Source organism: Polyodon spathula, chromosome 6, assembly GCF_017654505.1.
Source record: "Polyodon spathula isolate WHYD16114869_AA chromosome 6, ASM1765450v1, whole genome shotgun sequence".
Classification (NCBI taxonomy): domain Eukaryota; kingdom Metazoa; phylum Chordata; class Actinopteri; order Acipenseriformes; family Polyodontidae; genus Polyodon; species Polyodon spathula.
In genome coordinates, this window is record NC_054539.1 from 6,667,478 (window position 1) to 6,693,526 (window position 26,049).

Sequence of the window (26,049 nt, forward strand, 5' to 3'; positions counted from 1 at the left end):
CGGGTGCTCCATGTCAGCAGTTTCTTTTCTTAGTTCATCAATTTGCCAAGGCAGACACAACATTCTAATGCAGCCAGCTCTGTGAGATTCATCAAATGCTGCAGGTCTCATATGTTTTTCACTGTTAATCCATAGCAGTTACTGGGGTTTTGTTCTGCACAACATAAAATGCAAATGCCACATAATGTATATAATCCGTGCCCACTTCAGTTATGGTCAAGTGATGCTTGTTTTTTAGTTCCAACACATTCCCGCATTCCTTCTGTACATACGAGACTCATACATCCAAGGACAGCATTATATTCCAAAGAAATATATAATACAATCATGTCTAAACTTGTCAATAATTCCAATGTCATTTAGAAATACCACCCACAAAAAAAAGTTACAATGGATAAAAGACTTTGATCTTTACATGCTAAAATAAAAAAGGTATATATTTCCACCGAAGGTTGTAAAAAGTTATTTAGTCCAAGTCATTTAAGGTCTGTTACCAGAAGCACCTCATCATAGAAGATTCCTGCATGCAGTCACGCTGCTGTCCTCACGGTTTTACCAGCTTTTAAGGTGACCTCCATGCAGACGGATCAAGTTCTTCCACAACAATCCTGTTTGTGCGCAGTGAGAGAGCTGTGGCGGTTGAATATTGCAGACGTCAACCTCTTGAATGCTGCACATGTAAATGTGCTGCTTAATGGTCAACTACAATTTGAAAAGGTCGTTCACATAATCCAAACTATGTGAAAAAGCATAATAGCTCAGCAACTGTTACTTACATTATACTGAAGCCTTATTTTTTTTAAATTTAAAAAAAAAAAAATCGATTCACTATTGTTTTAGAGATTGTTATTGGGTTCCTTAACAGCAGCCTAGTTTAATAAATACAGAATTTAAACTTTTCAAAACACGTCCACTAGAAATGTTACCTATTTTCCTTCGGTATATGGCGAAAACAAACATGGCATCAAACACAGTCAACCTTTAAGAGGACATCAATAATTAAAAGGCAACCGAGAGAATCCTAGAAAACAACCATGGCCCTTGACAGAGAGAACAGAATACAGCCGTGTACCAAATGTGAAAACAACATTTCAAAGTCAAGGTCACTGACATTTAGAATAGTGTTTTTATAACCCTGCAAAGAAGTCAGTTAACTGAAATCGTTTCACATATGAGGCCACAGCAGTGCAAGAGACAGGAACAGCTTCATAAAAATTACACCAACAAAAGGAATTTCTGACTTTGAATGATAGAATACAGTATTGTACCGAGCTTGAAGATAATATCTCGAAGAGTTTGGTCAGAAACCAAAAAGTCACATGACCACAACTTATCAACCACATTAGGTCGTAAAGTACCAATAGATTTTGCAAAATGTGTCTGCACCAGAATCCACATGCTTTAAACATTGTTAGTTAGGCTTTGTGAAAAGGGCCCAAGGATTCAGGGGAAGCACAAAATCTTGATATAGTTGCACAGCCAGTATTACTCTAGGCACAAAAAGAGAACAGAGGGCAAACATCCAGTTGTTAGCATGCCAAGAGATACATAATGATCTGCAAACTCTGAAAGAACACAATCTATGTTGAATCAGCAAGAGGCTTGCATGAAAAGGAGGGCTTCTGCAAAACATCCGTCAGCAAATGCTACAGCATGTTGGTCAAACAGAAAACCAGAAAGAAATTATATGGAGGACATGATGTAGAACAAGACTGAAAATAAATATAGTATATATTAGATGTAGCACAGATGCACAATGGGAACAAGGAACTCACATTGGGAAACTTATAATTTATTTGCTTGAATGCAATGTAGCTTTTGCAATGATCTGATTAATCAGGATCAATTTAGCATAACAGTTGTTTGATCTCTGAGGTACATTACACAACATGGTATTTATTAAATAAAGTGAATATCCTCTTCTGAGGAAGGTGGGTATTTAAGTGTTCTGCACATTATCCACACTTCAGCCTGGATTCATGATTAAACCAAAACCAAAAATAAAAAATTTAGCTTACATCAAACTTGGGTGTAATTTGTCCCGTGCTCCCTGCGTACTGTTCCCTGAAACAATCACTGAAAGGTAGTAAGAGACCCATGGCTAAAATCCTGGAGCAGAGCTTCTGTGCCTCTTCCTGTGGGGCATCTTCCTCCTGTCTGAAGAACTTTTCCAACAGCGTCCGTCCTAGACAAAACAAGATATTCACATTAAAAACGTACGTTCCACCCCCCCCCCCCCAAAACCAGCATTCCAGCTTTTGCCAACAACTTGTGCATTCAACTGGCCTTAAACCATCAGCTTTAGTTCAACCCAGAGGCCCCAACATTGGCCCTTCCACTCCTAGACCTTGTTCCAACCTTGTTATGAATTGTTTAGTTGAACCAATGCAACCTCCATCCAGACCGTGCATTAGTTAATTATGTGATTTTAAACTGCTAAACCTGGAGTGGAATTGCCCAGCTCCAGAACTGATTGGACACCCCTGATTCAACTCATGTTATGTGGTAGTGCAGGTTTCCTGAGAAAATACATGTAGTAGTAAGGTAGTCTAATTCAACAGTAGAGGAGTCAAATATAGAATACTGTGGTCACTGAGCATGAATAAAAACATATGGTGAGATCACTGAACTTATAAAAACACATTTGATTGAACAGGCTGCAGCAGCTTTAATTGGATCATTTTTCAGATGAATGAGTCAGCAAGGCAGAAGTAAATACCCCTCTTGAGACTTAGCAGTGATTGCGATACATATTTCCTTAGATCTGAGAGTTTAAAAATGAGCAGCCGGTAAACTTCAATCAAATGTGACAAAATGCAGCCGTTTTTTTTTTACATTCACATGGATTTGTAGCATGCATGCTTGTGTGCAAGGCAATTGACATGTTCATGGTTTCTTACTTTGCACCACAAATAATGAGTACTGTCTGAAGGTTTACCTCCAAACCACCCAGAGCGATCCAATTCACATTAAAAACGGATGGGCCTCATTAAGGAAAGTGAAGCTGCCAGTTAGAATGCGTTTCCAGGCCACTTTCTGAAAACGTTGCTACATACATTGCTATGCAAAGTCGTTCCGTTTACCTTACATGTGCAGCTGCTGTGTTAACAGTTTGCGCGTCTGCACTGTGTGACAACGAAAAAAAAAATATATATATATATGCAGCAGCATAGTTTCAGATTCTGCGTTTCCTTAGCCACACAGTAAATCATGTTATGCACACAACTCTGCACAAGCACAACACGCCAGGTTTGCTTTTACCTAGGCTGCTAAAGTTTGTGAAGCCAGTAATACGAGATGTAAAACATTTATTTTTGCGGCGGCGCAATTGAAATGGGTCAATTCAGCCTTGGATTTGGAATATTGTAGCTTTAAAAAAGACAAAGGTGAGTACAAAAACCACAAAGCCACCCACAGCTGCTGTGGAGTTCAGTCTTGTAATCAGCTATGAACCCCCTGACCAATCACCTTATTAGTTATTCACACGACATGCCCTAAATGTACCTGCATTATCCCAATCCCAGCTTGGGTGCCTCAGTTATCTAAATGGAGTGCTTGCAACCTAAAAAGAACAAAACTCTGTATCTTTGTTCAAAATGAGGTTTACTGAGCTTAAAAAAATATATACACTTTCATTCCTTTAATTTTAAGTTCTTATAAATATATTCACAATTGTGTTTTTAAAAACTGTATGAAGAGATACTGCCAATATATAATTATCTTAATATCGGTTTTCCTTTTGCCGGGAGCCAAACAAAACAATAATTTCATTTTGCACAGCTTCAATGCTGAAGTTGTTCGGTGTTTTGCTGTGAGAACACAAGCATCCACCCAATCAATCGACATGTAAACCAGATTCCTCAGCTCAGGCCAACAGCAGCACTGCTCACTGTATGATCGGCACATGATCTTTACTCAAAAGGTTTATTGCTAGAATCTCACCACAACAACACACCATCTATTCCCCAAAAAGCTTCTTGTTGCAGCAGTTAAATGAGTGCAAGGCTACGGGGCACTCAGCTGACACAAGGTTCTATTTAAAACCTACAGTAAACACATCATACTGCACAATGGTCAACCAACACCAAGCACTACTTTAAGTAGTGTTCATATTTAAGTTGAAATTCTAACATGCAAAATAAAGTATGTAATGAATGTACACTTTGATGACATTTACCAATAAAGATTTAATGAATAAATAAAAGGTCCACATGCAATTTTGAAAAGCGGCAAGTCACTGGTTTCTGAGCAAAGACTCAATAGAGAAAACTAACTAAAGTTAGGCAGCAACAGATGTCTTGGCAGGATGTAGCACGTCAAGTATAGAGACTAATAGCGGGTGTGCGCAGTCCGGTTAGCCGACTTTCAGAAGATTTCATCCAGACGTTAAGAGTTTGCATGGTATGACCAAGTGCCTGCATTAAAAATTATCCGTACACCCAAAACAATACGTTTTATATGAGAGAAGGGTTTTTTTTGTTTTGGTTTTTTTTTGGCCATCTCAGACACTGAGGGGTTTTCTGAAACCCTAATAAAAAAAATAAAAAAAATAAAAACATTGCTCGTAAACATTTAGGATTTTCAAGCAAGTCTGATGTAAACCTCAAACAAAATAAAATGCATTACATGAAGCACTTAAATTTAATAATGTAGAAGTTTTGTAGTCATAAAACTTTTCTTAAGTGTAGTTTATGGGCCTTTTTATATATGGTTACCAGATACAAAAAACACTTACAATAAAAACTTGTGCTAATTTGGGAGTGTACTAAAACAAACGAACCAAATTCAGTTTGTATGCCATAACTAGGGTCTTATTCACTGTATCTGTTTTGATTATTTGCAAAAAGAAAAGAAACAAGAAGCCTTACTGGAGACTCTAGGTCCAACCAGTGCTCAAATGCAGTGGTGTGCAAACTTTAAATTCCACCCCCGTTCAGCATACATTTTGTTGCCCCCCTCCACATATTAAACCGTTAGACCTTACCTTTATTTTAGCAGGTGTTTTATTTTCCCCAGATTGTGTAAATCACATATTTATTCCCTAACCACAAAAAGTGTAGATTTAGTTAAATACATAAGCATATCACAAATCCAACATTTCAAAATCAGTCTATGAATATTATTTATTTATTTTTTTTTTTTTTTACACACTTCGTGGGTGAACATTTAGCTGACATGTTAAACCTGGGTTTCTAACAAATAAATAATTTTTAAAAATATTTAAAACTAAAGAAATAGCGTATGGGTACACCACACACTAAAAAGGAAAGAAGTTCAGGGAAATACCATCGGCTTGTTAAAGAACTGATATAATTATTAGTCAACATTAACCCTAACAAAGCGTTATTTGACAGAAACAAGAAACCAGTGTGTGCTCTCCATCACTTTGTACACCTTTTGCATTTAACTAAATCTGGACATGACAGACATCGTCGCCCCTGTTCACTACAGTTTCATTGACACACTCGCCACTTCAAACATAATTTCTCTGGATCTACAAGAGCGATCGTCAACAGCTCATTTGAAAGGTAAGAACTTGGACTAATTAGCTGTCATTTTTGTATTTATTCTAAACCTTTTTTTAAAAAAAAAAAAGCAAAAAAAAGGTTTGGCCATGTAACTTAATATCTACTCATTTTTCTTTTCCAAGCACCTACTAGAATTCAGAATGTTTACCTCATCAGATACTACACTTAAACAAATTATCACTGAAGTATACAAACACAACCATATACAGAATGCGTAAAATTCAGGAATGAATGGTTCACACTATTAAAAAGGCCATACATGACAATGCAATTCTGCAGATCTCAGAGTTCAGTTGAACAGCTCTAGTTTAGAGAATAGCTCAATATTAAAAGTAACCCTGTTTAGTTGTCATCCTTCTGGCACAGAACCATTAACCTGACAAGTCAATAAGAGGGTTCATAAACGGCAGTGTGTTTAAGCTTATCAGCTAAAGAAGAAACCCTTGCACAGAAATAATTGAAGCATTACATTTCTGTACTTTACCAGTAGAAAAATAAAATCTGTGTCTTTGAACTACAGCCAGTCTATTTCTATCCTCTGTTTCACTTTAAATTACACGTAGGTTTCAAAACATAGAAAAAGAACACCAGCAGTACAAGCAAGCTATTATACAAAACAATGACTCACTTTTCAAAGGAGACATTTTTGGATATTTTTTTTCAAAAATAAATTAACACAAGTCCTGTACCAAGTCTTGGGTTTTAGAAGAACCCTCAGTGAAGTAGAAAATACTGTAATATTATTACAGAGACACCCTGCAGTATTAATGAGATCATGTCTGTCTGTTCACTTTAATCAAGCAGTCGATTCAAGGTAGAGGAGGTTTTGTACTAGTTGAAAAGCAATGGGAATGTCATTGTTATTTACAATGTGGTTGATTTAATTAGCCAGTGATTCTATTAAGCAGTTTTCCCTGAATTGAAATGATTTAGGAGTCTGCAGGTTGATGACTCATCCCTGTTAAATAAATGGTTCCTCCATGAACTCCTCCTAATAAGAGCCTCACGTTCCTGACTGCGGGCACTGCACCTTCTTGACCAGTAAAGTTTGACTTGTTACAGCTAATGACAGGGGTGGGCATTTCCTTTGCTACAACATGGTGTACTCCCTATTTTTGGAAATAGACACTATTTAATATACAACAATAAGGAGTTACGCATAGTCCCGAGGGTGTAGCTGTTCAGCAGGGTATTAATATATTTTAGGGGGTCCCAGTTTTACAGAAATTGAAGATAAGTCTGACATCACTGAATAGGGAGACATGGAATATACAGTTCAGCACACACAGGTCACATCTGTGTTTGTCTGGATTAAAATTGGTAATCACTGAATGAGTTTTGTGTTTGTGCTTTCAACACTGGGGAAACCAATTTTTTTTTTTTTTTTTTTGGAAATATAGGAAGTAGGATTTTCATTTCCCCCCCTCTCACTTTTGTTGTTATGGTACGGTCGGGAGCTCAATGATACCATTCCATTCCACAAACAAATCCTTGTTGCTGTCGGTATATAAACTGTTAACTTCTCTGTGCTTTTAAATAATAAAATGTGAAAAATGAATTAAACTAGTGGGGACGCAACCTCTAGCATATAGCTAGCACAGCAACAAAACTGTGCAGTACAGATTTTTTTCTTTCAAAGGCAAGTACTGAGGTCCACATTTACAATAGCAATAATTGGTTGACAACAAAAAATAAATAACATGCTCCCGTTTAGTTTAAAAGAATATTCTGAAATGAAAATTATTTTGTAAATACATATGCATGTTATATGTTTACTCCCACCAAAAATTAATTACTTATTTGGAAAGTTACTTGTGTGGAGTTAGAACATAAAAACTTATTGCAATTAACACAGCACTTGCCAATTTCAAGCATGACAGAGTTTATAGGACAACATTTTAAACTCTGGCAATTGTGTTCCACAAAAGGGAAACCCATCAGCCATGGTTGCTGTGTTCCCTGGGTATGAAAAAATGAGCAATGGTTTCAATGTAATGATACGCAATGCACACAACAGACTGCCTACATGATCTTTCTAGAAAGAGAGTGGACAAATCCACACATCATGAAGAATAACTGCCCAGAGTACTACTGTTCAAATTTGTCCCCAACTCTCCAGCCTCAGGTACAGTCATTGCTGTCCCCACCTCTCCAGCCTTAGTGGAATCTGCAGTATTGGCTTTCTTGTATTAACTGCACTATTTGATGTGGCAAAAGGACTCACTGCATTTTATGTGTGTATTAGGGATGGGTGGGTATACCAGTTTTTTGGTTTACCGCGGTTTAGGTACATTACGGTATTAATACAGTTGCTTTTATTCTAAACCGCAATTATCCTAATTCGGTTATACACCGGTTAAGCATTTTTCAACTGCAAACACACTTCTTCTAAATCAAGCGATGGTGCTTGCAGCCTTAGCAAAGTGTCAGAGGAAGATCTTTTTGTGAACTGATACTGTATTTTGATAATGGTTTTGAAAGAAACGGTCAAAGACACAGAAAACACGTTTCAATTGCTGCGTTGTTACCCAGAGCTTGTGTCGGCTGCTCTTGGCTGCTGTCTTTGACGTCACACGCAGCTTTTAGAGAAACGTCTTCACCAAACCTTGCAGCGTAGCTCATTTTCAACATGCTATATTTACATTTGTCTGGATTATCAACAGTCAGTTTAATGTAATAGATAAACATTAATTATTGTAAAATTATACATCACTTATCACTGATTTAGTACATTATGTTTTTTTTTGTTTTTTTAATAATTGATTTATTTAATATAGCGTGGACAAGGCTGTTCACGGCTTCATTGTATAATGACAAAATGTCACTCGCCTCCACTAACAAGGTGGCAGCAGTAGTTTTAGTGGTTATTTGCATTACGATTAGCAGGTCACTCGTGATCTTTGTATCGTCCCTTTGGTTCACAGCCGCAGCCAGCCTCCCGCAGTAACATTTCAAAGCTGTGCAGGGCTATGCAGAATCTGCACCTATTTCTGTGGGTGTTGAGAGACGTCTACAGCGCATCTCCGAGATTCTGTGCAGAACTGCGGAAATCTGCGCTATAAGAACATGACCGATGTCTCAAACAAAAGTAGCAGAGACCCGCGACTGCAGCAAGATAGCCTACTTATTACCAACAAATTTTTGTTTAAAACTAGTTGTAAAAGTATTCCAATTTTCTTAAGTGAAGAAATCTTTAGTATTAAAATACTTTTTTTTTTTTACTATACATATTTTATTTACCTGGTTGAAAAAATAAAACGACTCATCTCTGCTCTTAAATAATAACCTGTGGTACGTGTTTGGGTTTTAAGCAAAAGACCGATCATTTCCCAATTCTATTTGCCATCAGCTAACAAAATATTTGTTTAATTTTATATGTTAAAATGTTTTAACAAAACTACAGCACCATATCATTCAGCAAGTAGATCTTAATACTGTTGTAGTATAACGTTGAGTGTGCGCAACTTTAGGTTTTTTTATTTTATTTTTTTATTCTGATTGTCTTTATAAAAAAGAAAACGTACCAAGTTATTTGGCATAGTAAAATACTAAATACCAAATGTTTAAATCATTCCATGAAAGGAAGTGTGTTTTGTTGGTTTTATTTTTGTGAATTACAGTAATTTAAGTGATTTACATTAGTCTTTCTTTTGAGCCTTTATTTGATAACTTGCATGATGTACTGCATACCGTGATATTAAGGTTATCACAGTATTTTTTTTAACGGTTATCATACCGTGCAAATTTTATACCGCCCCATGTGTATGTTTACACTGTGATTAACCATTCTTCCTTTCAAACTTTACAGTTGACTATAAATGCTTGCTAACATACTGTTACGCTGGAAGCCAATTATGACATTAAAATGTTTAGGTACAAATGCAGATTTCTGCAGTTCACCATTGAAAATTTAACGGTACTCAATGAAGTACATAAACAAGAGGTGGATTGTAATGCATGAATGTTATGCTTACAAGAGACAAAACACTGCTTCGTGTATCACAGCATACATGTATCAACAGTATACCATACAGTACTAACTGTAATAGAAAGTGTTAACATACATGTAAGGTTTGACACATTGCATGTCCCATTCCTTTTCAGGTACTCCTTTCCAAAAATCTGATAGTCATCTCTACATACCTCAACATGAATTGCACATTTGTGAGTACTAAGCACACATTGACAGCAATCATTGTGGGAATGCTACTGCAGTTACCAATCACAAGGACTTATTTCCCAGCGTTATGTCCATATGGCCAGTCTTCGGGGAGAATTTGTCATGTGCCTAGTGATGTCATTGCCTATGTCATGTGATGTCAAATGTGATGGGAAACATGCGTATAAAGGTGCAGAGTCAAGGTTGTGTGGCTGCCTTAACTTGCAATTTCCTAACCTTTTGGACTTTTGCAACCAAACCTTAACATTACTTTAACAAAGTTTTTGCCACTGAATACAGGATATGGTTATGTTAAATGTAGCAAAGATAATTTAAGGTTGCTGTATTGGAGTAATATGGGTGAAACAAGTAATACAAATTTATTTTTAACCTGCAATGGTACCTTAATCAGTGTGTGTATCAGGCAAAACCAAACATGTAAACTTAATACAATTAGTGTGTAACAAAAGCATTCATGTGTATAAGTTTGTAATGCACGATTAACCCTTTCCAGGCCAGGATTAGACTACAATGCTGGAATTCTAAACCAGTGGTAATCTGCCTCCATATGAAGACCGACCCCCCCCAAAATCTGTCAGGTAATTTAAGACAAAGCACCAAGATATTAGGATTAGTATAAACTACATCCTTTATGTTTTAAAAAGGCAGCTACAGTGGGTAACTAACCATTTTAACCCTTTCCTGTTTAGCACTTGGGTATAACGGCTTTGTGAAATCCAGTTTAATTGTTTCATGCTACCATGTTAAGCTGTCAGAAGTTACAATGGTTGAAAGTTGTGAGCACTGTCCTGGATGTCAAAATGAAACCAAAGTAGGGAACCAACACAGGTCTGAGGAAGGATTTCTATAAAACAATATAAAAAAAATAAATAAATAAAACACTCACCAAAGAAGACGTCGTTAAAGTTGCACGTGGAGGCCTGCACACCTGAGGATTTCCGTGACGTACATACTGGCAGGCTGCCTCTCCTCAGCCCATCCTCTGATCCACCATATTCCAAATAATCTGCAGATCCTGCTTTTTTAGGCTGGAGGTTGGCCAGCTCGTCTGTCCAGTCAGCAGACCGGCTTAGGAGACCTGCTGCGCTGCAGGACCTTTGTTGTTTGACTTTTCGCTTCTCGGTCCTGTGGCCGAGGTCATTTTGTCGCCTGTGGAACAGGGGACTCTGGGAAGGTGATGCTGAAGGAGAGTGGTTTGGAGAACTCAGCTGCCTTGTTGTTGTTTTAATGTAACTGGGATGAATAGTAGGGTATGGTTTGACAATAGGGGAGGACACAGAAGTCAAACATGGTCTAAAAAGGTGAGCTGCTAAAGGACTTTCAGTCGGCCATGGAGAAAAGGGCAGACTGCCCTTTCTATTTACTGTAGGAGGATCATATTCTGCACTCACTTTTAAATCACTGGCCCATCCCATTGATTCATCACAACTGTCTCTCTCATTAGCAGTCACTTCTGGGGAACTTGGAGTTTCTTGGTTATTTTCAAAGTCAGTCTGTCTTTCAGTCATGTGAGACGGCAGTGCCGAAGCCTCATTTTTCTCATCAGCCCTGTCCACACTTCCGAAAGGTACTGTCAAGTCTTGGTAGCTGTTGGTAGCTGTTTCCCTGGCAACAGGGCTTCCACCTCTCTCATCAATTCCAGCTGCAAAAGGCTGTGCATTCTCAGTCAATAGCTTAGGTTCCTTTGTCCCAGACAAAGTACAGGGCGGGTTGTCCGCTTCTATTGATGCCTCCTTTAAATCATTTGAAGTGTCGTAAACAGAAATGTCTTGTTTTTCACTGCTTGCAACTGACAAGTGCTGCTCAGTATCCAGGCCATCTTCTCTGTCAGGGACCGCCTCCAGAAGTACAAAGTGCCCAGAATCTAGGGGGGTCGTTTTAACATCACTCTCACATTTATACTCCGCTTTCCAGTTTGGCTGTTCAGCTGTTGAAATAATAACCCCCTGCTGAAGCTTAATAGCCTGCTGGATATCAGAAAGCAAATCCTCTTGTTCGGCAGCCGAGTGGAAACTATAGATATCAGTATCTGAGCCAGAGCTGGCCCTTTGTCCCTCTTGCGTTACCACAGTTGCCTGTCGGCTTTCAGTTGTCAGGTGAAAATGCTCAGCTTCTGTGTCTGAGAGGCCCAGTTCCTCAGCAGAAAGGCTGATATCGGGGGTTTTGGTTCTGATAGAATGGGCACTGTCCAGCTCATCTGCTTGCGAGTCCTGGTTTTCTAACACATCCTCCTTTGATCCCTCTGTGAGCCCTTTTGCCTTGGATAGGTTCTTTCGCATCCGAATGGTAGAAAACACAGATGCTTTGGATTCAGATTTTGATTTCTTTGCCCGTTTACCATGTGCCTTCTTTCCCTGCACTCCTTTCTTTGTGCCTTCAACCTCCCAGGGCCCCCCAGCATCCTCATCATTATCCCCTCCTGCCTTCTTTAGCTTTCCATCCTGGTTACCCATGTTTTTCAGCAAGCGGACTCCTTTACAAATCAAGCCATGTTGATAGATGCTATTTGCTCTGCCTCTTGACGAGATTCTGTTTAGTAACCCAGGCTTGCTTTCCGGTGACGAGAGCAGTGATGATGTTGATGCAAGGGAAGCAAATGCGTGTTCTTGCTCTCCCCCATCTGCTGAAGCTGGCGTTCTGCATAATGAGCTGCTTGCAGTCTGCTCCTCAGGGACATGCTCAGTGCAGCACTCATGTCTGCAGACAGCTCCTTCTCGTGGTTGCTGATGCTGCTTTTGTTGTTGCTGCTGCTGCTTCCCCAAACTAGCAGAGCTACTCTTTCTGCTCTCTTTGAAAGGGGTTCTGAAAAAGCTTTCCGTTAAAGCAGGGACATGCGTTTCAATTGTCTGTATAGCCTGCATTATGCACGTAAGGGAAACGTTTTCATTATCAGATGGAAAAATCACAGGATGCTGCCTTAAAGGTGTTCCCCTAAATAAAATAAAATAAAAAAGAAATAAAATTAGAAATTTAAAAATGTGTTAAATTAAGACTAAATAAATCAAATTGATTATACTTATTAATTAAATCACTATAAATGGAATATAGTAAGAAGTAAAACACAAACATCTATCTATACACACACACACAGCCTGTAAGGAGCTACAAACACTTAGGTCATCAATATGTATTTCAGTATCTCAAATCAGATTAAATAAAGGTGGTGGGGGGGAATTTAGGAATAACATGGGTGATGTAACCAGGAACACAGTAAACTCCACTCAATGTGTATGCATTCAGAAAATGCAGTAGTCGTGAGAAACTAATCCACCAGGCTTAATCTCTTCAGGAAATTGCACTTAAAATAGCTGTAGAGGCGACTTGTAAACTTTGTTTTTTTTTTTCAGCCTCAAACAGGACATGTGTTGCAATGACTAGGAATACTATACTCAATTCAGACTACACTTCTCAAATTCTAATCTAAATTTAAATCTAAATGTTGACCTACTGTACTAATACCAGGATTTTACTGCAATTTGCCACAATGCCTCCTAATACTGCAGCACTTCATTCAAAAATACATACGATTATCTGCACTTATCTATTGTGCTCCTTTGGCTAAAAGTACCATATGTTAACTGTTAATGTCACATAACAGGAACAAACCACCAGGAATCGTTCTATAGAGACATGCATTAGAAATTGTAACTGCAGTTTCATTTAGAAAGTGGTACCTTGTACCTGGTGACAGTGGGGAAGAGGACATTTCCAAATGCAAATTTATTAATGTGAAATTAATCTGAATTAAATTACAATGGGTTAACACTGGTGGGAGGTTGCATAAAGAACGGGGGCTTTGAAAAGAGTGGATTTCATATGGAACTAAAGTGGTGTCAAAAGGGCATTACACACCATGGGCAGGAAATGTAGTCCTAACCGCCAACGTGTAACTATCATTTATGAATTTGCATACCTCATATTGTTTGGTATTTTAAAACAGGTCTTTCTCCCTTGACCAGTGCTCGAGTTCCCCCCAAAAAGTGCTGGAACGCACTATATTTCAACAACAAATACAAACAAACTAAGAATAACACACAGTAGAAGCCCCTTCATCCGAACAGCTGGGGAACATAGCAATTGTTTGTATTAATAAGGGTTGTTCAGATGTTTACAAAAACAGCAATACATGTAGATATACTCCACTCTAAAGGTTTATTTTCAAAAGGAGTTTTTCTGATAGCCCCAAACCTGACTTTTACACTGTATATAATGTCACTCTGCAAAGAACATCTGACAGCGGTACAGAAGCCTACAAGAACATCAAATGTAAAACTGATTCAAACAAGTGAAGCACTGATTTTTATTTGTACGTACATACATATCAGTTCATTTTCAAAATGAAGGAAAAACTATAAACTGAATACAGTACTGAAAACAAGTTTCAATACTACTCTCAAAACAGCAGGCTGTATTCCATAGCGCTGTTGGTCCTACAGTTCCTTGGTACCATTTCACTATGCAAGCTGAAAATACATCGCTAATCATGGAATCCCAGGTCTTAGCAACAATCTCCATGAAAGCCAGTGTCAGTTACAAACTACGGTTAGAAAACACTAAAATAGCACATTATGCAGCTTGGAATCATGATGAAACGTTATCACCGATTACCGTTTGGGAGATCGGGTCATTCAAAGTCAGATTCAATGATCTTTTCTAAATCAAAGTGTTTCAAAATGTAAGTCAAGTTCTACTTTCTATGGGTGCAAGTAGGAATGCGCTCCAACGTAGAGAAAAAATAAATAATTTTAAATCAGAATACAGAAAAATCAAGGACCACAATAACAAAGCTGAAACGATCACAAAACATTCCGCTATTATGGCAGGTTTGATGCGATTTTAGGACACCGTCCAATATCACAAGACAGACTGCAGTGAATTTTCTGGAAAAGTATCCATTGCAGTGTTTTAATGATAATGTTACAATGTCAATAACGATCACACAGTAATCTGGTTACTTGGTTATTATCTGGCCACCTCATGTCATGAGTGAGCCTTGTCTAGCTCACGTAATAACTCGAGAAACTCAGGAAACCCTGGAAACGCTATTTATTTATTTGTTTAAGCTAACTTGCATTGCGCCTCAACACGAGTTTTGGTAAATCCCGGCTAACCCAGAAGAAATCCTCAGATGCTGCATATCACACATACACTACATTTCCCACATATAAAAACATTTCTATTTTTTTCTTAACATAACCTGCCTTCCTTTATTTCTGAACACCCATTTATTTATTTAATCAGCCATAGAAAGCAGCCTATTCCAGTTACGTACCAGCTGCCTTCCACGTTTTGCATAATGTCATCTCATTGTTGGTACTGCTTTGTGAAGCTGCTGGCTGCATTCATTTCACAAATACTGTTCTGCAGTAGTCTTAAATAATCCACTGTGTGGCTACATTTGCATGTGTGTTGTATTATCTGCCTAATCATTTAACTCCCTGATGAGTTTATAAATCACTACTTGCAAAAAATATTTATATATAAATAAAAATAAAAAAAAAAATTACACAAAAAATTAACACTAAGATAGCTTAGAAAAATGCAGAATTGAATTCTTTTCAGGTTGCATACAGCATTATTTCTAAATGAAACTGTTGTGCTCACGGACACTTTGTACTGCAATGTAGGTTTGTTATATGTTTGATATAAAAAGGACTGTACTTTGTTGTCATTGTTAAAATGATATACATGTAAATATTAATTTTTGCCTTGGTGTTTATACAGTACGTGAATATTGTAAAGCAAATGTATATTGTTGTACACACATATGATGGCCAAACGCACACTAATTGCAGTAATGTATACAAAAGTGACAGAACACCTCATGATGCTACACTGGATAATTATCAGGATACTGGCAAGACTATCAAATTCCAGCACATTAAGAGTCACATCACCACAAAAGTCTTGGGCTTGCAATGAATTGATAAGGATGACAATCATAAGTGTAATAATCAAGCCATTTTCATTGAATGGCCCTGCTGCAGTACAATAAAGTTATAAGGTAAAGGGATTCTAACCATGTCCACAAATAGTGCAATTTAAGGTTGTGTTTAAATACAGTCACAACAGAGCATTCTGCAAGACCTCACTGCTAACAGCTACCATACCACAAAAGTCATACTATTCACCAACAAAGATATACTGTATATGATTGGGTAGTATGAGATACATGACTATTAGGGAAGGTAATCCAGTTAATAAAACTGCAATAAGGAAAATATGCATCTACATTGAAGGTACTGTTAGTGTGTAGATAGACTGATGGGTGACACGCTTTAACTTCATGAAATGATAGACAACTCACTCAGCAGCAATCCAGACATTGAATGTACTACATACAAACACAATAAAACCAAAGTTAAATATTTTTGGAGCAGAATATCTTCAACTGCTATTTGATAATAAATACAATTTAACCGCATACATGTGTAATGGTAACTTCACGGGTAGTACAACTCTTAACAATAAGGTCAACTTTAAGAAATAATGAAAAGATAAAATCTACTTGCCTTTTTCGTGTTCAGTCTGGGCTGCGCCGATAGACAGCACTGAAGTATCTCTCTATCTATCTATATAGACTTCCAGTTACATAAACTTGCACAAACCATAACACCCCAATCTACTAAAAGGGCAGCGTCTTAAAAATAAATAAATAAATAAATAAATAAAATCACGTGTCCTAATGATGTCATGATAAAAAAATGACTTATTGTTGTCAAACAAATAGCTATAAATGTGATACAACAAGATAAATCCGTATATCTAAAGCTTACATGTGCATTTTGAAGGGAAAAAAAAAAAAAGTCAAGACGCATGATTTAATTTTCAAAACAGCCACCTATTGTCGAAAGACTGGAACGAAACTCAACACAGAACCAATTTATATGGAAATAACAAAGTTAAACTAGGTGAAGGAATGACTGCAAGCAGAGTCTAACGGTTTTTTTTTTTTTTTTTTTTTGCCCCCCCCTTTTGCCCCCCCCCCTTGATATTATTTGTAACACCTTTGCTTTCTTTGAATTTGAGCACTTTATAAAAATTACAAAAAAGTATACGGTGGACTAGTGTTAAATTGATTGGAGTACGCGGTAGTTTGCCAGGCCTTCCCTTTATCAATATTAATCTAACGTCAAATAAATAAATACACAAATAAATACTTACATAAATAAAAGCTACACAAAAATGCAATCCAGTAAATTCAGTGTTCTCAAATAAATTCGTTATCTCAATAAACTCAAATCAAAGCAAAACCCAATTACAACTAGACTGGTTGTCTCAGCTGGTTTGAAGTTGGTTACTTTTGATTTCAGAAAACTACACAACACAGTCAGTTATTTTCAAATGACAATAACGCATTGGTACAGTGTTAAATGTAGAAGTGGGAGTTAGCCAACAATAAATACCATAAACGCATATACCACTTGGTAAAATTGAATAATACCGAAAAGCCTTGTATTACCTATGGGGTACCACTAACTCCATTTCACCACCACGTTTGGAAGTTCCGCCCACTGCGTTTTTATATAGCCACGTGAAAGCACATAGTCTGCTTTTAGATCCCATTGGTTAATAATAATAAAAAAGGTTATAAAAAGTAATATTTCAGACTGTTTAAAATTTGACAATTGCACGATACTCTCTAAACGTGAATCTTTAAGGATTATTTTCATTTAACGCGGCATGTACATGTTCGCGCCTAATTAAACATAATCCAGTCCAGAAAACACAGCTCTGTCATTGGAAGGGAGGGCTGTGTAAGGTCGGTCCTACAACATTTTCTGCAATAAATAAACACATAAATAAATAAATAAAAAATAAAATGGGGAACTACGTTGACACAAATTGAATAATCCTCTATAATAAAACCTCTAACCTAAATTTGTCAAGGATTATCCTTAACGGCTAATTTGCTTTTAATGTCATTTTATTAATATATTTATTCCCCTTTCCCCTAAAGCTATGATGTTTACAGTCGTTCAGTGTTGTTATGAAGTCTGTTCCAATGTATAATTATATAATAACGCTGCACTGTATCAGAATCCACTTAGCATTATCCGAGCCTATAAAATCCTCCTATATTTAATGACATGCCTTTCCAATCTGCTGGTACCCCAGTATACTGCTGTAGGAAAGGGGCTGACCCCGTCCGCCCACTCCCGTGCTGGTTTATGGTGCTGGGGAGTTGGGCATGTATGTTGTTGAATTATTATACTGTAACTACAGAGTCATACTGTAATTGTTTTCCTCATAGTATTGCTTTTCTATATCTTCACTAAATCAGTGTCAGTAATTCATTATGTCATCGAAGCTATCTGAGCTTTACTTGTAAAATGCTGTGATGCCTACCTTCTTTGGGAGAAGGATAATATCCATCTATACAGAATATAAACCATACAACCCCCTCCCTCCATCTATACAGAATATAAACCATACAACCCCCTCCCTCCATCTATACAGAATATAAACCATACAACCCCCTCCCTCCATCTATACAGAATATAAACCATACAACCCCCTCCCTCCATCTATACAGAATATAAACCATACAACCCCCTCCCTCCATCTATACAGAATATAAACCATACAACCCCCTCCCTCCATCTATACAGAATATAAACCATACAACTCCCTCCCTCCATCTATACAGAATATAAACCATACAACCCCCTCCCTCCATCTATACAGAATATAAACCATACAACCCCCTCCCTCCATCTATACAGAATATAAACCATACAACCCCCTCCCTCCATCTATACAGAATATAAACCATACAACCCCCTCCCTCCATCTATACAGAATATAAACCATACAACCCCCTCCCTCCATCTATACAGAATATAAACCATACAACCCCCTCCCTCCATCTATACAGAATATAAACCATACAACCCCCTCCCTCCATCTATACAGAATATAAACCATACAACCCCCTCCCTCCATCTATACAGAATATAAACCATACAACCCCCTCCCTCCATCTATACAGAATATAAACCATACAACCCCCTCCCTCCATCTATACAGAATATAAACCATACAACCCCCTCCCTCCATCTATACAGAATATAAACCATACAACCCCCTCCCTCCATCTATACAGAATATAAACCATACAACCCCCTCCCTCCATCTATACAGAACATAAACCATACAACCCCCTCCCTCCATCTATACAGAATATAAACCATACAACCACCTCCCTCCATCTATACAGAATATAAACCATACAACCCCCTCCCTCCATCTATACAGAATATAAACCATATAACCACCCCTATCTAGACTAAACAGAATGCTTTAATAAGTTACTTTAACAGTAACAATAGGATTTTGTGTGTCCTCCTCTTTCATTGGCCAGGCCGTGGTCACTGAGTCTGTATTTGGTTAGAGTTTCTTTGTTGTGAGTCTTTTTTACCCAGACAAGGTATTCTGCCAGGGTAAAGTTTCTGTTTACATCCCGATAGCATTCAAGTTTGTTTGGTAGTTTTGTTTCATTTGTCCACTTTTCAACGTTTTTTTTTTTTTTTTTTTTTTTTCAATTGTGGGCACATTTTGTGATTGTTGTTGCTGGGACCCTGCTGTTGGCATTGTTCTGAGGCTCACTGGGTTAGGGTTAGGGTTAGGGTTAGGCTTGGGTCTGTGAGCCTCAGTACCAGATGGCCCAGTGGGGTCCTTCTCTGGGGAGAGTTGGTTGCTCTAGTACTTTCTGGTAGGAGTTTGTGTTTGCCTGGCTCTTTGTTTGTATGGGAATCATTAGGAGAAGAGGCCCAGTTCAGCCCTGCATGTGTTATTTCAGGTGTTCCTGTGAACCTGTAGTATGTTTTTACTAAATTCCAAATAGAGTTTCAGTTGGCTTGTCCTGTCTTTTATTTACTAAAGTTTGTGAGTGGGCCCCATACTTCACTGCCATAAAGTAGGATGGTCTGGTCCAGATGGTCCAGATTTTTATTGGTGGTTTGATTTTGTTGAGACAGTTCTTTATGGCGTTGAAAGCCTTGCATGTTTTTTCTTTTAATGCATTTATATATAGCCAAGTTAAAGTTCCCTGACGCACTGATAGTCAGACCCAGGTAGCTGTAACTAGTGCTCCAGTGTGTTGTTGCCCAGAGTGTTGTGTAGAGTGAGACCAGTGACTGCAGATTGTTTCAGCACTGTAGCCAACTCATTGATGTAGATTTTGAACAGTGTTGGGCTTAGACTGCAGCCCTGACTCACTCCATGACACTGTGTGAAGAATTATTTTCTTTTTACATCGCAGTTATTTTCTGAATACATTGACTTTATTGTGTCATATACTTTACCCCTAACACCCCTTTGAAGAATTTTGTTAAAAGGCCTTCATGCCAAATTGAATCAAATGTTTGTTTGTTTTTTAATCTATGAAACATATATTTAGTGTATGTATTTGTTTATTAGGGTGTGAAGGGTGTGGTCAGAGGTACGGTGGTTTGGTTAAAAGCCAATCTGACTCTCACTCAGGATACTGTGCTCATTAACTTCTTCATGATAGGGATGGTTCAATTAAACCATTATGAACAGGTTTGGAACAAAGACCAGAGGTAAAAGGACCAGCTTTGGACACTCCTGCAGAGTAGGAGAGTGTTTTGAAATAGTAAACATTGTCTTTAAAAAAATACATTACATACACTGGAAAACACTTAACTGACATTATTTATCCATACTAATCGCAAATGAAAAGATGGCATATTTTGGCAGCTGGAACCCGTTCTTGTTGCACCAGATACATTCTATTGATAAAGTGTAAAAGATTTGACATGCCCTGCCTAAGATCTGAAAAGAGATTCTATTTTCCATTCCCCCTTATTACATTGTGCAATCCCATTCATTTAATTTCAATAGCCATGTTTCTAGAAAAAAATATAAAAAAGTTTATTTTCTATTTAGGTTTTATATCTGCTAATATTATTTGTATTTTCTTTCCCGGAATACAGGAAAACGATTTTTGGAATTCAGCTACAAGTTGCAAATACAAATGTTGTTCTGTGCCTTTGTTGTCACGGAATAGATTACACTATGTAAGACAATTTTTGTTCCTGGGTAGTAAGTGTTATTTCCTAATTGCTTATGCCTCAAAAGTATAGCAAAATGGCTATTATTCCCCACAAACTTTGCTTTCGTGACCAGGACAGTGATATTTCAAAATATCACTATTTCCAATGGGAAAACGGGCAAATGTGTGTCTTTTCGTTCACATAAAGTCAGAAAAAAACAACATATGAATCCAAATTAACATGTATTTATACTAAAGTAATACAAAAATGACTACAAAAGATTTAGAAGTGAGTAGTTTTTCGAGATTTACGATTATACTGTAAATACAGGTTTATATTCTGTATAGATGGAGGGAGGGGGTTGTATGGTTTATATTCTGTATAGATGGAGGGAGGGGGTTGTGTGGTTTATATTCTGTATAGATGGAGGGAGGGGGGTTGTATGGTTTATATTCTGTATAGATGGAGGGAGGGGGGTTGTATGGTTTATATTCTGTATAGATGGAGGGAGGGAGTTGTATGGTTTATATTCTGTATAGATGGAGGGAGGGGGTTGTATGGTTTATATTCTGTATAGATGGAGGGAGGGGGTTGTATGGTTTATATTCTGTATAGATGGAGGGAGGGGGTTGTATGGTTTATATTCTGTATAGATGGAGGGAGGGGGTTGTATGGTTTATATTCTGTATAGATGGAGGGAGGGGGTTGTATGGTTTATATTCTGTATAGATGGAGGGAGGGGGTTGTATGGTTTATATTCTGTATAGATGGAGGGAGGGGGTTGTATGGTTTATATTCTGTATAGATGGAGGGAGGTGGTTGTATGGTTTATATTCTGTATAGATGGAGGGAGGGGGTTGTATGGTTTATATTCTGTATAGATGGAGGGAGGTGGTTGTATGGTTTATATTCTGTATAGATGGAGGGAGGGGGTTGTATGGTTTATATTCTGTATAGATGGAGGGAGGTGGTTGTATGGTTTATATTCTGTATAGATGGAGGGAGGGGGTTGTATGGTTTATATTCTGTATAGATGGAGGGAGGGGGTTGTATGGTTTATATTCTGTATAGATGGAGGGAGGGGGTTGTGTGGTTTATATTCTGTATAGATGGAGGGAGGGGGGTGGGTTTATATTCTGTATAGATGGAGGGGGGGGGGGGGGGGGGGGGGGCGTCATTTCCAGGTGGAGTGTCACAGAAGGTTGGATACTACTGGTATAGCATTGTACCAAGCTTTTTTTTTTAAGGGCAGTGTTGGCTGCCTGCCTGAACTTTATTGATAACTATCAAGGAACGACTGAGCCTTCACTTTGCAAATTAAATGTGATTATTGGGTGAAAGATACCATCTGAGGTTTACTTGTTTTACGTGTCTTGTTGAACGTACGCCAGATTGTCAATAAACTCAGATCACAAATTATCATTCCGATTTTTTTTTTTTTTTATGTTTTATTTGGAATGTGGCAACAATTTGAGAGAGAGAGCGAGAGAGAGAAAGAGAGAGAGAGAAAAGTAGCAGCATGTAGGCCCTAATCCTAAATCTGTAACTCATGAGTAATTTAAAGAATAGTTTCTGTTTCTATTTTATTTTAATTGTATAGTTTAATTTAATTTAATTTTCTTTATTTTAATTGTATAGTTTGATATTCATGAAAATGGTGACTTTAACAACACTCTGGACACTCTATGAATATCACACTTTATGCATAAAAATCTGACTTTAATGAACTCATGAGTTAGAGCTTTATGACTCAGGTGTTGTATTTTTGGTTATATAAAAATGGTTGAAAGGGTCTAGATGTATCCTGCACTGTCTACACCCAAAGTAGAAGTATTTTTTCTTTTCTTTTTCAACTGCCCATTCTTGATAATAAAGTGGATTCCCCAACAGTGGAGAAGTAATGCCTGGACATGAAGTTCTCATATGGGCCTTCCCTGGGATAGTGCTAGGTATCCTTCATCATGGGTGCAGCTCTTGGTCCTATTGGGTTCTAAAGTACAGATTAGGTTATACCCAATGGGAAGTGACTGATAATTGAGTGCAAGCAGCCAGATAGATGGCAAAGAGACATGCATCACTGAGACACACATTGTAACACACAGTATGCATACAGTAAACACCTGAACAGCTGATACTGTCAATCAAGAGCAGTCAACAGGGGCATCTTTTAAAGATCCAAATAATTTTATATGAGTAAAATATATATATATAATGTTGAATTGCTATATAAACTGAACTATTGAAACAAAGTAGCTGTGAACCTTAGTACCAGGTAGACATTGACATGTCTGCTTACTTTCCACAAGTGTCCCAACAAATTGTTTGTTTCAGAATAGGGTGTGTGCTTGTTGTTGTGCCGTTAATGGACTGCTGCTGGTATACTGTCTCTTCCATTGCTGATGCTACTGAGAGAGAAACTTCCTTCAGCCTGGCAGTCACATCCCTGATTAAAAGCATGGTGTTTCAGGGGCTCCAGGGTGGCATACCCCTGAAAGGCACTCAGCGTGGAGAGCAGGATGTGTTCTATAGCCTGGAGGTCACTGGTTCAGGTCCATGCTATTCCACTAACGACCATGGACGGGAGTACCCTCTGGGTAGCTTACAGGCGCACAATTGGCCTGCCTTTAGTCTACCTGGAGCTGCGTGGTCCTCCGACGCTGTAGCTCCGAGGTGGTTGCATGGCAGGCCTGCAGAGTGACAAGAAGCGGACGGCTGACAGCGCACATTTCAGAGGACGCGTGTGCCTGTCTTCGTCCCTCCCGAGTCAGAGTGGGGGTGGCAGCGATGAGCCGGGTTGAAATAAAAATAATTGGGGAGAAAATAAGAAAAATAATTGCCGATTCCAAATTTATTAAAAAATAAAATTAAAAAGTGTGGTATTTCTAAAATGTAGACAGCTGTTATTGACAATGTAACAACCACTGAGAGGAATGTTGTTCTTTAGTGACACCTTGTGGCTTTTTTCCTGAATTACACTAAGAATACAGTGAAACCCAACATTTAAACTGCATTAGCCTTATTGATGTTTGTGTGTCTTGTGTGTTTGTTTTGACAAGGGATTTACCATGAATAGATTTTTTTAAATAATGGTATCGGTGTCAAAGGTCAGAAAGTTTTCACAACAAAAGCATGTACATGCTATTAAAGAGGACCTCAATACATTTTTGGTTTGTTTCTTTAATGGTGACCGGTAATTGACGCCTCAATCATGTACTTGGACCATTTTGCTTTGGGAACTTTGCTTGTTTAGCTTTCTTCTGGTTGGATTTACACAGACCACAAATACAAGCCGGGCCCAGATACAGATAATAAAAGAGGGGTGAATGCTTTAGTTTAAGGGGGGTGGTTTCCAAGGGTGTGCAGTAATGGTACCACAGTAAAAGCATAGCAAAGTGCAGAAGACTACTATCATCGTTAAAGCATTGTAAAATACAGGCAAGCATTTGTTATCATAAACATAACTTTGACAAAAAAATAGGTATGGGCAGAACTGAAAGATGAACGTTTGTTCATTGTTAGCAGAACTGCAACACTCCTGCAGCCATCTATGTGTCAAGCTAGCTGTGGTGTTGGTGTGGGGACCAGGTAACAGGCAGCGTTCATTCAGCTTTGGGTTATTATTTCTCCTACTGCTTCCATGTACGTTACCTTATATTGTCCAGAATGGTATAAAGTGCGGCCACCAAATATTTTGAACTGAGAACCACTGGCCTAGTGGGTCACATGACACTTTATGGCCCCACATACTGTTGAACATGTAGACAGATAAATAAACCAGTCCTCTGTTGTCAGTAGACCATACTTAATTTCACGTTAAAATAAATGTTCCCTTTTATTTATTGTTGTTTTAAAGCAATTCACAAACAAAATGAATCTGTTTAAAAAAGACAGGCACAGTTTAAAGTATGTATGCAATTTAGCATACAAAAAGACAAATAATGCAAGAAATTCAGCTTTTGTAAAATGCATTTATGAACTGAAGATTTTTTTGTTTGTTTGTTTTTTTTTATATTTAATACTCAGATCTATAAATTCTTCAAAAGCTTTTTTTGCAGCAGCAGCAGCAATTGACAAAATCAGTTCACAAGATCACCAATTCACATGTTTGGGTTAATGTACAGCTATGGCCAAAAGTTTTGCATCAACTAGATTTTTAGGATTGAGACATATTTTTAAAAAACATAATTTAGATATCTGATTTAAAATCGTGTAATCAAAGAAACAACAAAATGATATTGCAAAAGTTTACCGGAAGCCATAATTGTAGTACCTTATTTATGTTAGATTTCGAAATGTCACATTTTTTAGTTTTTGTCACTTTTTTGTTAAGTATATGGAAAAGTACAAAGTGGTATGGAATTAAATATGCTAACGTAACATTATTCAGCAGGTTTCATTCAACTCTATGAAGCAAAATTAGTTAATTATATAGGGGGATGCATAACTTGCATATCTGTGCAGCAAGTGTTTTAGAATTTTCTTGCATCAAAGATTTTCTTGCATCAAATGTAGCTGCAACTGAACCCAATACAAAACTTTACAATTGAGAAGTTGCATGACAGAATTCCCACTTCATAGTTATGTAACAAACGATAATAACCAGCTTTTTTTTTTTTTTTAATGAATATTAATATTGTTATTTAGGGGTTTACATAATGATTACTTTTGTAGGATTAAGGGTTATTTGTGCAACTGTTAGAAAATATGTTTTGCCCAGAGTCATATAGAATAACAGAGATAACAGAGCTGGAAATGAAGCTACATTTACAGCTTACTCTCTGCTGCAACAAAAGAAATGAATTGCTGATTTATGAATAGGCCAGTGATGTGTGTATTGTTTTATCTCTGAAGGATTTTGCCCAGCTCAGTGTCTACTGGTTTCATTGTATGCTACCCAGATTAAGCAACAACAAGTTCAAGTAAGCAATACCTTGTTCATTTATACCTCTAATGTACCTGCCGACGTTCAGACTCGTATACAGGAGAGCAGTAGGCACACAAATATGTTGTTGTCAATGATTCTTACAAGCTGCTGGGATATACAGTAATCCATGTTCACTGTTATTCTTAAAGTAATTGCAGCTAACAAAATAATTCATAAACCTTACCTGTTTTGCACTTCAATTGCAAACCACTGCATGGGCCTCAGATGGGCAGTTTTGAAAGAAACACATGTTATAGCCCCCATGTATTTTCATTTTAAAACATGACATCTGGTACTACTTTAGGCTATAGAAAGTTTCTCTGTTTCTATGCTTTATTCTCAGAATATCTGTTATCCTGGGGTCCTTTCACCTGATCATTTTCTTCTGGATCAAAGCAT

The 26,049-nt window shown here is 37.6% G+C and overlaps 1 protein-coding gene across 1 annotated transcript in view; it reads right to left on the bottom strand.

Moving 5' to 3' along the window:
• fmn2b (formin 2b) overlaps positions 1 to 12,612 on the bottom strand; it is a 98,680-nt gene extending 86,068 nt beyond the window's left edge. Inside the window, 2 exon segments of the mRNA XM_041251868.1 lie at positions 2,019 to 2,185; positions 10,595 to 12,612. Of these exon segments, the coding sequence (XP_041107802.1) occupies positions 2,019 to 2,185; positions 10,595 to 12,569 (2,142 nt within the window). The 5' untranslated portion in view covers positions 12,570 to 12,612.
• Between the last annotated feature and the right edge of the window lie 13,437 nt (positions 12,613 to 26,049).